Source organism: Somniosus microcephalus, chromosome 14 (assembly GCF_052327205.1).
Source record: "Somniosus microcephalus isolate GS21.2 chromosome 14, FLI_Smic_1.0, whole genome shotgun sequence".
NCBI lineage: Eukaryota > Metazoa > Chordata > Chondrichthyes > Squaliformes > Somniosidae > Somniosus > Somniosus microcephalus.
Genome location: NC_141000.1, coordinates 229,722 through 244,212, shown reverse-complemented (window position 1 = coordinate 244,212; position 14,491 = coordinate 229,722). Strand labels below are relative to the sequence as shown.

At 45.6% G+C, this 14,491-nt stretch overlaps 1 protein-coding gene across 1 annotated transcript in view; it reads left to right on the top strand.

Annotated features, from left to right (window-relative positions):
* The window catches only part of vwa8 (von Willebrand factor A domain containing 8), a 458,807-nt gene that overhangs the window by 311,777 nt on the left and 132,539 nt on the right, over positions 1-14,491 (top strand). The window contains exons 29-30 of the mRNA XM_086006090.1: positions 1,464-1,602; positions 4,232-4,431. Of these exons, the coding sequence (XP_085862216.1) occupies positions 1,464-1,602; positions 4,232-4,431 (339 nt within the window). The remainder of the gene's footprint in view (positions 1-1,463; positions 1,603-4,231; positions 4,432-14,491) is intronic.

Sequence of the window (14,491 nt, the reverse complement as noted above, 5' to 3'; positions counted from 1 at the left end):
CAGAGGTGCCGTCTTTCGGATGAGACGTAAAACCGAGGCCCCCTCAGGTGTAAGAGATCCCATATTCGAAAAAGAGCAGGGGAGTTCTCCCCGGTGTCCTGGCCAATATTTATCCCTCAACCAACACCACTAAATCAGATGATCTGGTCATTATCACATTATTGTTTGTAGGAGTTTGCTGTGCACAAATTGGCTGCCGCGTTTCCTACATTACAACAGTGATTACACTTCAAAGTACTTCATTGGTTGTAAAGTGCTTTGGGACGTCCTGAGGTCATGAAAAGCGCTTTATAAATGCAAGATCTTTTTTTCAAAGCCCTCTATTTGGTCCCTCCTCAGATCCCCTCTCTGCTCCATTGAGAAAAAGGCCCATTTTTCGACCTTCCTTCATAACTATAACCATATCTTTTCTCTGTTGGCAACAGACAACATTGAAAATGAGAATTCAACTTGGTATCTCCCCCTCAGCCTTGTTATAATTTGTGTTAATAACTTCTTCAAACTATATCAGAGTGTCATCATTTTGTGATTACGTGTACATTTAAATTGTGTGTTTTTTACAGGCAGACATATCAGATCATATGATGTCTAGTGGTTTTGAATTCCTGCCTTGATTAAATTGATGAATAAGCCATATTGCCAGCACCTTCAGGAATATGTTGAAGTATAATTCAGGATCCATTCTGTTCCTGCCTCTATTTATAACGCCAAGGATCCTGTATGTTTTTTTTAGCAGCTTTCTCAACTTATATTGCCTCCACATTCTTCTGACCAAAATGGTTCACTTCACAATTCTCTGCATTAAATTTCATCTGCCATGTATCTGCCCATTTCACCAGTCTCTGTCCTCCTGAATTCTGTTACTATCCTCCTCACTGTTCTGAGTTTTGTTTCATCTGCAGACTTTGAAATTATGACCCCTGACATGAATCAGTCATTCATGAAAGAAAGACTTACGAAATGATACTGAGCGGCCTGCGGGTGGCGCTGTCCAGGGAGAGTATAAATATTCGGGCACGGGCCCAGCTTGCGCAGGACATTCTTAACAGGAACTAGTGAAGGACACAACTAGACCTCCATGTTGTAAAACAGTTAATTAAAGCTTTGTTTAATGCTTAGACCAAGTGCCGAGTAGTTTTCTTACGTCAACCCCTATGTCCAAGTCCAGGTCATTAATATATATCAAAAAGAACGGTGGTCCTTATACTGACCCCTGGGGAACACCACTGTATACTTCCCTCCATTTGGATAAACAACTGTTCACCACTACTCTCTGCTTTCTGTCTCTTAAATTGTGTCAGGTATAGAAATAACTTATTAATTAACCAGATGCAGTTGGTATTTTTAATGTGCCCCTAAAGGAAAGGACATCTATTTGACATTTTATTATTGGATGCAACGTCAAATCGCAAGTGTTGTATTTAGCACTGAATGTGATTTAACCATTTTTCTTCTGTTACTAGGGTCCCGTGTACCTGAAGGTTCAGGGATATCCCCTAGAACGGCATGAGTCGAGGGGGCTCACCTTCACAGAGGAACAAGCCCACTGGAGAATTCCCCTGAATGAAGTTAATATCGTTTGTGACATTGCCACAGTCAAAGGTAACGCCCTCTCAGCCACAGGCATTTCCTCATCAGGCTTCTCCGAGCCAGCCCTGACCCACGATGACTCTTGTCATTGCTTTTCAGATTTCTTTGTGAATTCGGAGGTTGCAGGTGCTTTTTCTTTATGTCAAAATCTAAGATTGAAGGGATTGAAGAAGTTGAAGCATGCAGATTGTTCCCCGGTGGACACATTATAATTCGCAAGTTAGGAGCAAGAAGGGAAGTCCAGGGTGCACCGAATCCGAGACTTATGGAGTCAGTTAGCAGGAAATGCTATTGGAGTGAATAGATTCACAAGGCGGCTGAAGTGTTTCTAAAGAGAGAAGGGATTGGGGGAGATGGTTAGAAAGAAAGACTTGCATTTGCGTTTCATAACCTAAGGCTGTCTCAAAGCGCTTTCCAGCCAATGAAGTACTTTTGAAATATAGTCACTGTTGTAATGTAGGAAATACAGCAGCCAATTTACACACAGCAAGCTCCCATAAACTGCAATGTGATAATGACCAGATAATCTGTTTTAGTAATGTTGATTGAGGGAAAAATATTGTCCTGGACACTGGGGAGAACGCCCCTGCTCCTCTTCAAAATCGTACTGTGGGATCCTTTACAACCACCCGAGAGGGTGTAAAACGGGCGGCCGATCCGCTAATGCCTGTTTTGCGCCCGGTAGTAAAAGTGAACATTCAACCCAGAGTGTTTACCGCTCCCTTGCAGTTCATTGTAGTGCCTCAGTTTAATGTCTCATCCGAAAGACACAACCTCCGACAGTGTAGTACTGCCTCAGCACTGCACTGGAGTGTCAGCCTGGTCTATGTGCTCAAGTCTCTGGAGTGAGACTTGAACCCACAACCTCCTGACTGAGAGGCGGGAGTGCTACCACTGAGGCACGGCTGGTCCACAGGAGGCAGGTTGGTAGGACTGCGATCAGAGCCAAAGAACCAAGTGGCTTATTCACATTCCCCAAATCCTTTCTTTCGCAATTCTAAATGGCCAATTGTTCTCTGATTCAGCTGAATCCAACCCTCATTTGAACAGGACCTCGACGTGCGTTTGGGTGGAATTAATTCAGTAAAGATTTTAAGAGTTGAGAAACAAAGCCTATTTGGAGAGCGGGGAGGAGATTTCCACCATTTCTTCACCATCGGCTTTTGTCATATTTCTGGCACAAATAGTGACAGAGCACAGCTGGGCGGTCATTGAATGTTTCAATCTGTTGGTTAACGTCAGCAGTGGAAAGTATGTTAAGACATGGATCACTGCCAGCAATAACTAGTCAACACAGCAAAAGCCAGGTTATACTGACGAAGGCTATCTAAACACCCTCTCCTTCGAACTCAGTGGATCAATGCATTGCACAGTGTAGTACTGGGCCACAGGGTCCAGGAAGGTGCCAGACTCCATTCCCGCTCTGTACAGGCAGCTCTTGGGCACTAAACTGACCTCGGTATTGCCGAGGGGATGAAGGTCAAGCATGGTTTCTGCTGCTAATTATTACCCCGCAGCCCCCGCGGTGTGAAAGGCCACTCTGTCGGTGGGGACAGAGCGCCATCTGTGACATCCACTCATGGGCAACTATCCCGCTGGCACCCATGGTTTGGCCTCACCAGGGAAAGTGGACAATGAGGACGCCAGGTGCGCATGGACCCAAACCCCTGCACTAGTCACAGCCTCCAGGAGAGCAAGGGTAGGGAGAGGGAACCCAAGAATAAAACAATGAGATGTATTAAAGAAAGAACTTGCATTTACCTTTCCTGACCTCAGGAAATCCCAAAGTGCTTTACAGCCAGTTTGAAGTGTAGTCACTGTTGTAATATAGGAAACGTGGCAGCCAATTTGCACACAGCAAGTTCCACAAACAGCAATGTGATAATGACCAAATAATCTGTTTCAGTGATGTTGGTTGAGGGATGGATATTGGCCAGGACACCAGGGAGAACTCCCCTGCTCTTCTTTGAAATAGTGGCATGGGATCTTTTATGTCCACCTGGGCGGGCAGATGGGGCCTCGGTTTAACACCTCATCTGAAAGATGGCACTTCTGACAGTGCAGCACTCCCTCATTTCTGCACTGCAGTGTCAGCCTAGATTTTTGTGTTCAAGTCTCTGGAGTGGGACTGGAACCCACAACCTTCTGACTCTGAGACGAGAGTGCTGCCCACTGAGCCACAGCTGACACCAAGCTGACATCACATATAGTTAATGAATGTTCTGCGTTAATCTGGGAACGGTCCATTCACTAATACTGGGATTCTGTCACCAACTATCGACTAAATGTGAAATAGATAGCTCAATTAATACATTTCATGTGGAGCAGCACAGCCACTGCTCCAGCCAAGCTGCTTTATAAATGGGGCTGGGCTGGGGGAGAGTCTGCAACCACCAGGCCAGCGAGTAGTACAGAGAGAGTCGAGACAGGCTCACAACCCCATCTGTGACTTGGAGACGGGACGGGACGGGCCGGAAGGAGGCAGAACAAGTCGGAGTTTGAAATGCATTCCCTTATTTCCAGCAACAGGAAGAAAGGAGCCAGGACACATTAAACGTGCAGCGGAACATAAAGCTTGCAGCTGCTAAGTTTGATGAATTTGTAGATCGCGTCCACTGACACGACCATTGATCTCATACAGGTGAAGCCAAAGACACCGTTTACGTGACTACGTGCAATCCGGTCTCTCTCTACACGGCGAGTGTGCCTGGCAGTACCATACACTACGTGGATCTGTATGACATCTTCCCCCGGAATGCTGGCGGGATCTGGCAGCCGTTTGTGACCGTGGCTCCACTGAGTCACCCGCTACATGACCAGGTCGTGCTTCATGAGGAGCAGGTATTTCAAGTTCTTGGGTGACTTTAACAGCCCATTTTTGCGATACGGTAATCGTGGTCTACGCTATTCCTGTGGTGTAAAACAGAATTTTAGAAGTTCACCGCCTAAACTGGTGAGGAAATCGTCTTGTTACGTGAGTTAACCTGCAGACTGCGCTGGCGCGCTTAGTAATCCCCATTGTATGAATTTAGAAATATGTAGAAGTTATAACAGAGAAACAGGTCACTTGGCCCAACCAGTCCATCTCAGTGTTTAACCTCCATGTGACCAAATAGATCTAATCACATTTACCCCCCATTTCCTTCACCCACCTATCCAATCTCACCTTGAATGTTGACATAGCTTTTGCCTCAATCACAACTCTCTGTGTGCAGAAGTTTCTCCTACCCTCTGTTCTACATCTCTTACATTTAATCTTGTATCTATGGCCCCTCGTTCTTGACTCCTCAACTACTAAAAACAGTCTGCTTCGTTTACCCTGACCTATCCTTGCATCATTTAAAATCTTCTGTTATATTGCTCTGTAATCTGCGTCGTTCCAATGAAAACAGTCCCGATTATCAAGTCTATCTTTGTCTTTGTATTTCCTCCTGCCAGGCAGCATCCTAGTGAATCTGTGTTGTACCCTCTCTAAAGACTCAATATCCTTCCTATAGTGGGGAGCCCAATACAGTCATAGTACTCTAACTGAGGTCTTATTAAAGTTTTATATAGGCTTATCATTACCGCTTGGTTTTTATATTCTATACCTCTTGAGATAAAACCTAGAATTCTATTAGCTTTTTTTTTTAAATGGCCTTATCAACCTGCCTTTAATGTCCTGTGAACCTGTACCCACAAACCTGCTTTTCCACAGAATCGAGCCTACTTCCATTCAGAGTATAATTGCTGTTGTTATTTATTTATAAAATTCATCACCTCACTCTTGCATTGAATTCCATCTACCACTTTCTAGCCCATTCCACACTTACTTATCCCTTTGCAGGGTCCTTTGGTCTTTTGAAGAATTAACTATAATTCTTATTTTGGTATCATCTGCACATTTTAACAGTCCCTCTAAGCCTTTATCCAAATCATTTATGTATGTAGTGAACAGAAGTAGCCCCAGAACTGAACCCCGTGGGACACCACTACCCAGTTCCAACCACTCTGAAAACTGTTCTTGACTCTTACTCTCTCTTTTCTCTTCTAACCAATTTTTAATCCAGTTTGCTATCATCCCCCTAATTCCATATCATTTAATCTACTGTAGTAACCTCTGATGTGGTACCTTATCAAAGGTTTTCCTAAAGTCCATGTACACCACATCTACTGCAATTCCCCAGTCAACCATGTCTGTTACCTCCTCAAAGAATTCTGTAAGGTTTGCCAAGCATGATTGTCCCTTTTGAAAGCAGTGTTGGCTACTTCTAACAATTTTCTCTTTGTCTAGATAAGTGGTAATTTCATCCTGAATTAAAGACTAAAATTTTCCCTACCACAGATGTTAAACTAACTAGTCTGTAATTACTCAGATGAGCTCTATCTCCCTTTTTAAAGATGGATACTACATTGGCCACTCACCAATCCTCTGGCTCACATCCACATTCAATAGAGCCCTGAAATATCATGTCTAGGGCCTCTTCAATTTCCTGCCTTATCTTCCTTAGGATCCTAGGATATATCCCATCAGGCCCTGGTGCTTTGTCTTCCCCTAACTTAACTGACTTATCTAAAATTTTCCTTTTATCCCTCATATCGTTTATCTCACTTTCAACCCCTTCAGGATTCACCTCCTCTCCGATATCCTTCTCTTTAGTAAAGACTGATGCAAAATACTTATTAAATAACTCTGCCATTTTTTGATCATCATCTACAAATTGATAACCCTCTCAGGAGCCCCATCTCACTTTTAACAATTCTCATTTTACTGATCTATTTGTAAAATACCTTACTGTTCCTTTTGATGTTTTTTGGAACTCTTTCCTCACACTCCCTCTTAGCTTTCTTTATCCGGGTCCCTTGATCTGAACTGCATAAGATTGTGTCAGGGCCTCTACCTAGTGAATCCTCTATTACTGCTGCTACTAATCTCGAACGCTGTGACTTAGGGGCGCTGTCGGTATAAACATATTTTTTAATTGGCAGATTGGGAGGGACGTGAAGCAAAGTGTGTCCCTGCAGCCAAAAAGCTACACCAGCAAAGCATAGTTAAATATTCATTGACCTTAGACAGCAACAACCTGCATTTATATAGCACCTTTTATATCGTGCCTTAATGTAGTAAAACGTCCCAAGGCACTTCACAGGAGTGTTATCAAACAGAATTTGACACCGAGCCACAAACAGAGATATTAGAACTGGTGATCAAAGAGGTAGGTTTTAAGGAGCGCCTTATAAGAGGAGAGAGAGGTAGAGAGATTTAGGGAGGGAATTCCAGAGCTTTGGGCCTAGGCAGTTGAAGGCACGGCCGCCAGTGGTGGAGTGCTGAGAATCAGGGATGCTCAAGAGCCCGGAATTGGAGGAGCGCAGAGATCTCAGAGGGTTGTAGGGCTGGAGGAGGTTACAGAAATAAATGCTGCTCACACCCCTCTATCAGATCTTTCACTCTTGCACTTGTTGATACACCACCTCCCTCGACTGCCCATTCCACACAATCACCATCCTCTGTGTAAAGTAATTCAATCTAAACTATCTTTTCACTGTCCCTCTAAGGGACTAAGTTTGAGGCTCTGTCCTCTTGTAGAATTGCTGACTGTTAAATGTATTGATGTCTATCTTGCCCATACCCTTTAGGATCCTGAATCCTTCTGTAAGGTCACCCATGAGTGTTCTGCTCCAGTGTAAGCATTCCCAGCCTCGCCTCATAATTCCAGCGCCTAATCCCAGCTGTCAATTTAACGGTAGAAATTCCGTTGCCAAGTACAGAGTGAGTGGAAAACTGGGCTGATGCGCGGGAGCCTTGAGTTTGAAGATGGGGCTGCGTGAAGGAGGCTTGTTCATGATGCAAGCTTTATTTCAGCATTGATTTGTGGTACGGTGGGACCTTGCCCTTTGCTGCTCCAGGAATTCCAATGAGTTGTGGATTTGTTGCCGTGTGAGTGCTGTGTGTCTTTAAAAGTAGGAGCAAAGAAGCTCTTGCAGGCGCACAGCCTTCAGAAACAGCTTTGAACATGCCCCGACTGAGTTTCCGATGGGCGTTTGTCCTGGTTTGTCCATTTTCTAGTTTTGGTTTGCTGGGTCTGCACCATCGGTTGCATTCTTGGGATCGAGCGTTTATTTATTCTCTTTGGTTTGGTTTGAGCTGTACTGCTGGAACCAACCGTTCAAAGCCCTTCACCCTGACACAGACTGTCCTTCCTGCCCTCTGAACATTAACCGTCTGCTACCTTCTCTCAGCACAAAGACACAGCAGAAAAACACCCGTGTCAAACTCTGCCACCAACAGGAAGGGCAGGAGCCACCTCAAGAGGTTGCGCCAGGAAATCCCAACCTCTGCATTCCCAGGAGTGTTGTCACATTTAAATGAGGGGACAGCGGGAAACCCAGGGAAGTTTCTCCCCCGCCCCCCCCCCCCCCCCCGTACACTGGCAGCATGACGTGCTAGTGCCTAGAGCGGGATCTCAGCCCTTTCATTGCCTTCGCTGCACCCTCTCCAAGGCTGGAGGTCCTTCTCGTAATACAATGACCATCATTGGACACAGTATTACAAGTTGGGGCTGGACCACTTCTGAGCCCGAGCTCAGGGAGGTACAGCACTTTCCGACTCAGCTGGATGCTCTGCCTGTCCTTCCCCACACCCGCTACCAGCCGCACCCACTAAGTCCAAAATCAGCCGCTGCATCTTCAAGCATGAACAGGAAATTTGACACTGTACTAGAAATAGAACAATGTAAATCCAAACGCAGCATTCAAAGGCATTCGAGGCCTTTATCTCTCCCAGTCAAATACAAACACAAACAGGAGCCTTGCAATGCGTCCCTTTTCCAAGTGTACCTGAAAGCTTGCAAACTAGGGACAGCAAAGTTGAAGCATGCTTTTCTAAGGTCGTCGGCTGTCGAATCCCATAAGGCATGTGCCGTGAATCCAGCGATCCTATGAAAATAAACCAACGGGATGTTTTGAGGCCAGGACCAGGACAATATGGGGGAAAAAATTAGCGCCCCTGTGGCCGAAATTCATCGGAAGTGCCCCGCCTCCCTCTTGGGGCGCTGCGAGGGAATATCGTGGCGCTACGTGCCACAGCGCCACGGTACTGCAGGCCTTCCTCCCCTTCTTAAAGGGGAGGGGCCTAGCGCAGCACGACCCGGGGCCCAGCTGGGCCACCAGGGATTGGAGTGCCGACAAACAAGCCTGGCACTCGAGAAGTGCCGGGCTCACGGAGCGCAGCCAGCACCCCATGGGGAGGGCTGCTGAGGAGACCGGGGACGGCAACAGCAGGCGGCCAGCAACAAAAATGGCCGCCCGGCACCTTGCCTTTAATTAACGCCGCCCCGGCCACAGGTAGGCCCCCCTGACCCCGTCGGACATAGCATCCAGTGGTAAGTCGGGGCGATACTGAAGATTGCAGCTGGGGCGCTGTGCACAGCGATGATGTCATCGCCGGCGGCGCAGCGCTGCAGGGCGCTAACGGTTACCACCGCCGCTAACCCCCCGCTGAATTTTGCGGGAAGCGTTGGCAGCACCACGCCCGGGTGCTAGTTGCTTTGCGCGCTGTTAGCGCCAACGGGAGGTACAAAGCAACCAAATTTTTCCCCTATGTTTTTTTTAAATTTGTTGTTGAGGTGTGGACAACACTGGCAAAGCCATCCCTGTACTTTGGCGATGAACCTACGATGTCATCACGCGCACCTTCAAACTGTTACAGCCGGTCAGCGCAGGGTGGGATACAGGAAGGCGGGCTGCACATTGCAAAGTGTGAGGCATTACATTTTGGTACGAAAAAGGAGGCCACATATTACTTGGAAATAAGAATCTAAATGGGGTAGAGGAGCAAAGGGATCGGGGAGTACAAATACACAAATTATTAAAGTTGCGACGCAGGTTAATAAGGCCATTTAAAAAAAAAAGCAAACCAAGCACTAGGTTTTATTTCTAGAGGAATATAATTGAAAAGTAGGGAAGTTATGCTCAACCTGTATCGAACCTTGGTTAGACCACACTTAGAGTACTGCGTACAGTTCTGGTCGCCATATTATAACAAGGATATAGAGGCATGGAGAGGGTGCAAAAAAGATTTGAAAGCGTGATACCAGAACTGCAAGGTTATACCTATCAGGAAAGGATGAACAGGCTGGGTCTCTTTTCAACAGAAAAGCGAAGGCTGAGGGGTGACCTAATAGAGGTCTTTAAAATTATGAAAGATTTTGGTAGAGTGGATACAGAGAGAATGATTCCACTTGTGTGGAAGAGCAAAACAAGAGGCCATCGATATAAGATAGTCACCAAGAAATCAAATAGGGAATTTAGAAGAAACTTCTTTAACTTATTGGCACCGCAGTGTCAATATTCACTCTGAATATAAAAATCTGACGCAGTTCAGTCTGTTCTTGCTGCTACACCAGGAAGAGATTAGCATCAAGAGACCGGGGCTGGGGTTTGAAGCAGTGCTTTCTTGCCTTCTGTGGTTTGCATTCTTACCAAGATCATCACTGTGCTGAACTTGATGGAGAGCTCCTTAAAGATTGTCTTGCGTACATTAATTTAAAGCTGGCTCCGAGCTTTAAGGCTGACACAGAGCTTTCACTGCGTTCAAACTTTTCTTTTGATGACACTGGCTTGAAAGACCATTTTGTAACCTTTACCCTGCGCTACTGTGACTGAAGGTGAGATGGGTTATCATGTAACGAGACTAGATCGTACTCCAGTCCTGATCCTTAAACCTTCTCGGCAGTCTTGTCCTAGAGTCTGTAGGATGGGAATTCGAAGAGTCTGTTACTCGTGTTCCGTGTGCACTCAATGGTGACAAGCGGAGAGAGAGAATCACATGCTCCCACGTACGTACTACAGAGTTTGGGAGAGTTCTGTTGTTCGACTATCTCATTGAATTTTTCAATAACTCGTTTGAGTTCATAAAGTAACTAGGATAGGCTGAGATGAAGTAGGGTGGGAGGAGGCTCGGACCTGTTGGGCTGAATGGCCTGTTTCTATGCTGTAAATTCTAAATAATGCTTCGTAAATGCAAAACCATAGCTGGGATTTTCCAGTTTGGCAGAATCTCGGCGCACTTTGGGGCCCGAAACTGCAACACTGCATCACCAGCAGGAGGCACGGTGCAATATGAGCAGAAAGGAGCATTTAATCGCTGCATCAGATCGGGGGAAAGCACTGCTCCAGGGCGCAGGCTTCATTCAAATAATATTCGGGGCTTTCCAGAGGAATGTCTGAGCTCTGGCAGCATTCCCATCACTTTGTGTCATTGGCACAGTCAGATTCTGGTGTGCCAAGAAAAGCTGGAGCAGAGGGTAGGGCTGTGGATGCAGCAGCCCCCCGGGAACCTTATAAAGGTGAACTCGCTATCTTTTAATCCATAGGATTACTTAGGATTACATAGGATATACGGCACAGAAATAGGCCATTCGGCCCAACCAGTCCATGCCGGCGTTTACGCTCCACTCGAGCCTCCTCCTGTCTTTCCTCATCTAAATCTATCAGCATAACCCTCTATTCCCTTCTCCCTCATATGCTTGTCCAGCCTCCCTTTAAATGCATCGATACTATTCACTTCAACCACCCCCTGTGGTAGCGAGTTCCACATTCTCACTACTCTCTGGGTAAAGACGTTCCTTCTGAAATCCCTATTGGATTTCTTGGTGACTATCTTATATTGATGGCCTCTAGTTATGCTCTTCCCCACAAGTGGAAACATTCTCTCGCTATCCACTCTATCAAAACTTTTCATAATATTAAAGACCTCTATTAGGTCACCCCTCAGCCTTTTTTCAAGAGAAAAGAGATTCAGCCTGTTCATCCTTTCCTGATATGTATACCCTCGCATTTCTGGTATCATCCTTGTAAATCTTCTCTGCACCCTCTCCAGTGCCTCTATATCCTTTTTATAATAGTAACCAGAACTGCACGCAGTACTCCAAGTGTGGTCTAACCAAGGTTAGATACAGGTTTAGCATAACTTCCCTACTTTTCAATTCTATTCCTCCAGAAATAAACCCTAGTGCTTGGTTTGCTTTTTTAATGGCCTTGTTAACCTGTGTCGCAACTTTTAGTGATTTGTGTATTTGTACTCCCAGATCCCTTTGTTCCTCTACCCCACCTAGAGTCACACCCTCCAAGTGATAAGTGACCTCCCTATTCTTCCCACCAATATGTAATACCTCACATTTATCTGTGTTGAACTTCATTTGCCAATTATATGACCATTCTATTAAATTAGCTATCCGCTAGTCCTCTGGCACTATACCTTTTTCTAACGAATTATTAAATGTGCGTTGTAATGCCTCTGCCATCTCTGCCCTAGATTCTTTTAAAATGCGTGGATGTAATCCATCCAGACCAGGGGTTTTATCCTCTTTGAGTTTGATTAGTTTATTTAATATATCCCCTCTTTTTATTTTAAATGCACTTATCTCATTACTAATCTCATCATCCAATGTCATGTCCACCTGTTCTATCTCCCTGGTAAATACTGAAGCAAAATAATTATTTAATATTTCTGCCATCTCTCCATCGTTACCTGTGGTATTATCCCTTAATGGCCCTATTCCCATCCCAACCTTCCTTTTTTATTGATGTGCTGTAAAATATTTTACTATTTTGTTTTATATTCCTTGATAATTTAATTTCATAGTTCCTCTTTGCCTTCCTAATTGTTTTTTTGACTTTTCTCCTAATCTCTTTGTATTCTCCCCTTGCTGACTATGTACTTAATGTATGCCTCTTTCCTTACTCTTACTTGTTCCCTTAGGGCTTTATTCATCCATGGAGTCTCATTAGTGTTTAGTTTGTGCTTTCCTTTTAGTGGAATATATTGTTCCTGCACTCTGTTGACCACCGTTTTAAATGTTTCCCATTGCTGTTCTACATTGTTGTTTGCCAATATTGTTGCCCATTTTATTTTCCCAAGTTCTATTCTCAGCCCCTCAGAATCAACTTTTCTCCAATCTGTTACCCTAGTTTTCATCATACAGGTAGACTACCCTTTATCCGAACTTCCGAAAACCGAAACCCTCTAAAAACCAAAGTTTTTTTCGGTCAGCGTAAGTCGTGCGCACGACATGACCAGAGTGGCGCACGACTTACGCTGAGCAGAGGATCAGCGTAAGTCGTGCGCACGACCCCCCCGCCGACCCCGACCCCCCCCCGCGGACCCCCGCCGACTTACGCTGAGCAGAGGGTCAGCGTAAGTCGTGCGCACGACCCCCCGCGGGGACCCCCGCCGACCCCGACCCCCGCTGACCCCCCCGCGCGGACCCCCGCCGACCCCCCCGCGGACCCTCGCCGACCCCGACCCCCGCCGACTTACGCTGAGCAGACCTGTTGGTAGAAATGCGGAACTTCATTGCATTCCAGGCTAGCAGCGACGGACAAGCCACGACTGCGGACCCCCGCCGACGCCGACCCCCCCCCCCCCCCCCGTGGACCCCCGCCGACCCACCTTCCGAAATCCGAAATTTTCCGAAAACCGAAACACGGCTGGTCCCGAGGTTTTCGGATAAAGGATAGTCTACCTGTATTTATGTCCTTCTCAATTATCACCTTAAAGCGTATTATATTATGGTCACTATTGCCTAGATGTTCCCCTACATTTACTTCTATTATCTGCTCAGGTTCATTCCCCATTACTAGATCTAATAGCGAATTCTCCCTTGTTGGGCTTTTTACATATTGGGTTAGAAAGGAGTACTGTACACATTGTAAGAACTTCATTCCCTTATCCTCTTTACCTACCTCTTCTGTCCAATTAATATCGGGGTAGTTGAAATCCCCCATGATTATTATTCTATGTTTTTTACTCATTCCCCTAATTTGTCTGCATATTTCTTCCTCCACCTCCCTTCCACTATTGGGTGGCCTGTAGACTTCACCTATTGGTGTGATTGATCCTTTATTATCTTTTATCTCTATCCATATGGATTCTATTTTTGTCTTGCTGATAGCTGCCATTATGTTATCCCTAATAAGTACAGCTACTCCACCTCCCCTTTTTCCCTCTATCTTTTCTAAATATGTTATACCCTGCAATGTTTAATTCCCAGTCCTGATTTTTCTGTAGCCATGTCTCAGTAATCCCTACTATGTCTGGTTCCTCCAGCTCCCCTGTTTTATTACTAACACTGTGTGCATTGCTGTACAGACAGTTTAACTCATTTTTAATAGGATTTCCTCTCACTTTATGTTTAACCATCTGATCTGACTTTGGTAAGCTTGTTCTTTTTACAAGTTATTTTTTGGTGTGAAGGTCTGTGGGATTCTGTGTACATTTACTTAATGCAGAGTGGAGCGGCCATATGTTGTGACGCCCCCCACCCCAAAGCACGGACGTTCCTTTTAGGTTATTCCACCTGCTCTTCTCGAGATGCAGGATGCAGAGAAAATGGACCAACAACAGAGGAAGGGCCACAGATGAGGCCCAGTGTGTGGGCTGGTCACCATTCATTGAGCAGCAACGTGCTCGTGATTTGAGATAATCCAAATCCACTTCACGGTCATTGTCCTCTGTAGAAACAATCCTGGATCGGGTTCCCCCTGGCCTGACACAGTAACATAATCTACCCCCCCAGCCACCATCACTGCACTCTAAAGGCCAGTGCACCTCAAAGAAAACACAACCAGCCATTGCCCTTCCAATCATGTCCAGTGTTTGTGTGCTGTGGTCTACTTTTTCTTTCCCTGGTGCTTCCCCTTAGTGACATAAAAGAAAGAAAAAGAGTTGCATTTCTATAGCGCCTTTCACGACCTCAGGATGTCCCAATGTGCTTTACAGCCAATGAAGTATGTTTTTTTAAAGTGAAGTCACTGTTGGAATATAGTGAGTGTTTCCTGCTACCCAGTGTAACTCTCCTTCAGAGTGTCACCCTAGTGAGAGAGGGAGGTGTGAAGTGCCTGGCGACTGGATGCCCCTGAG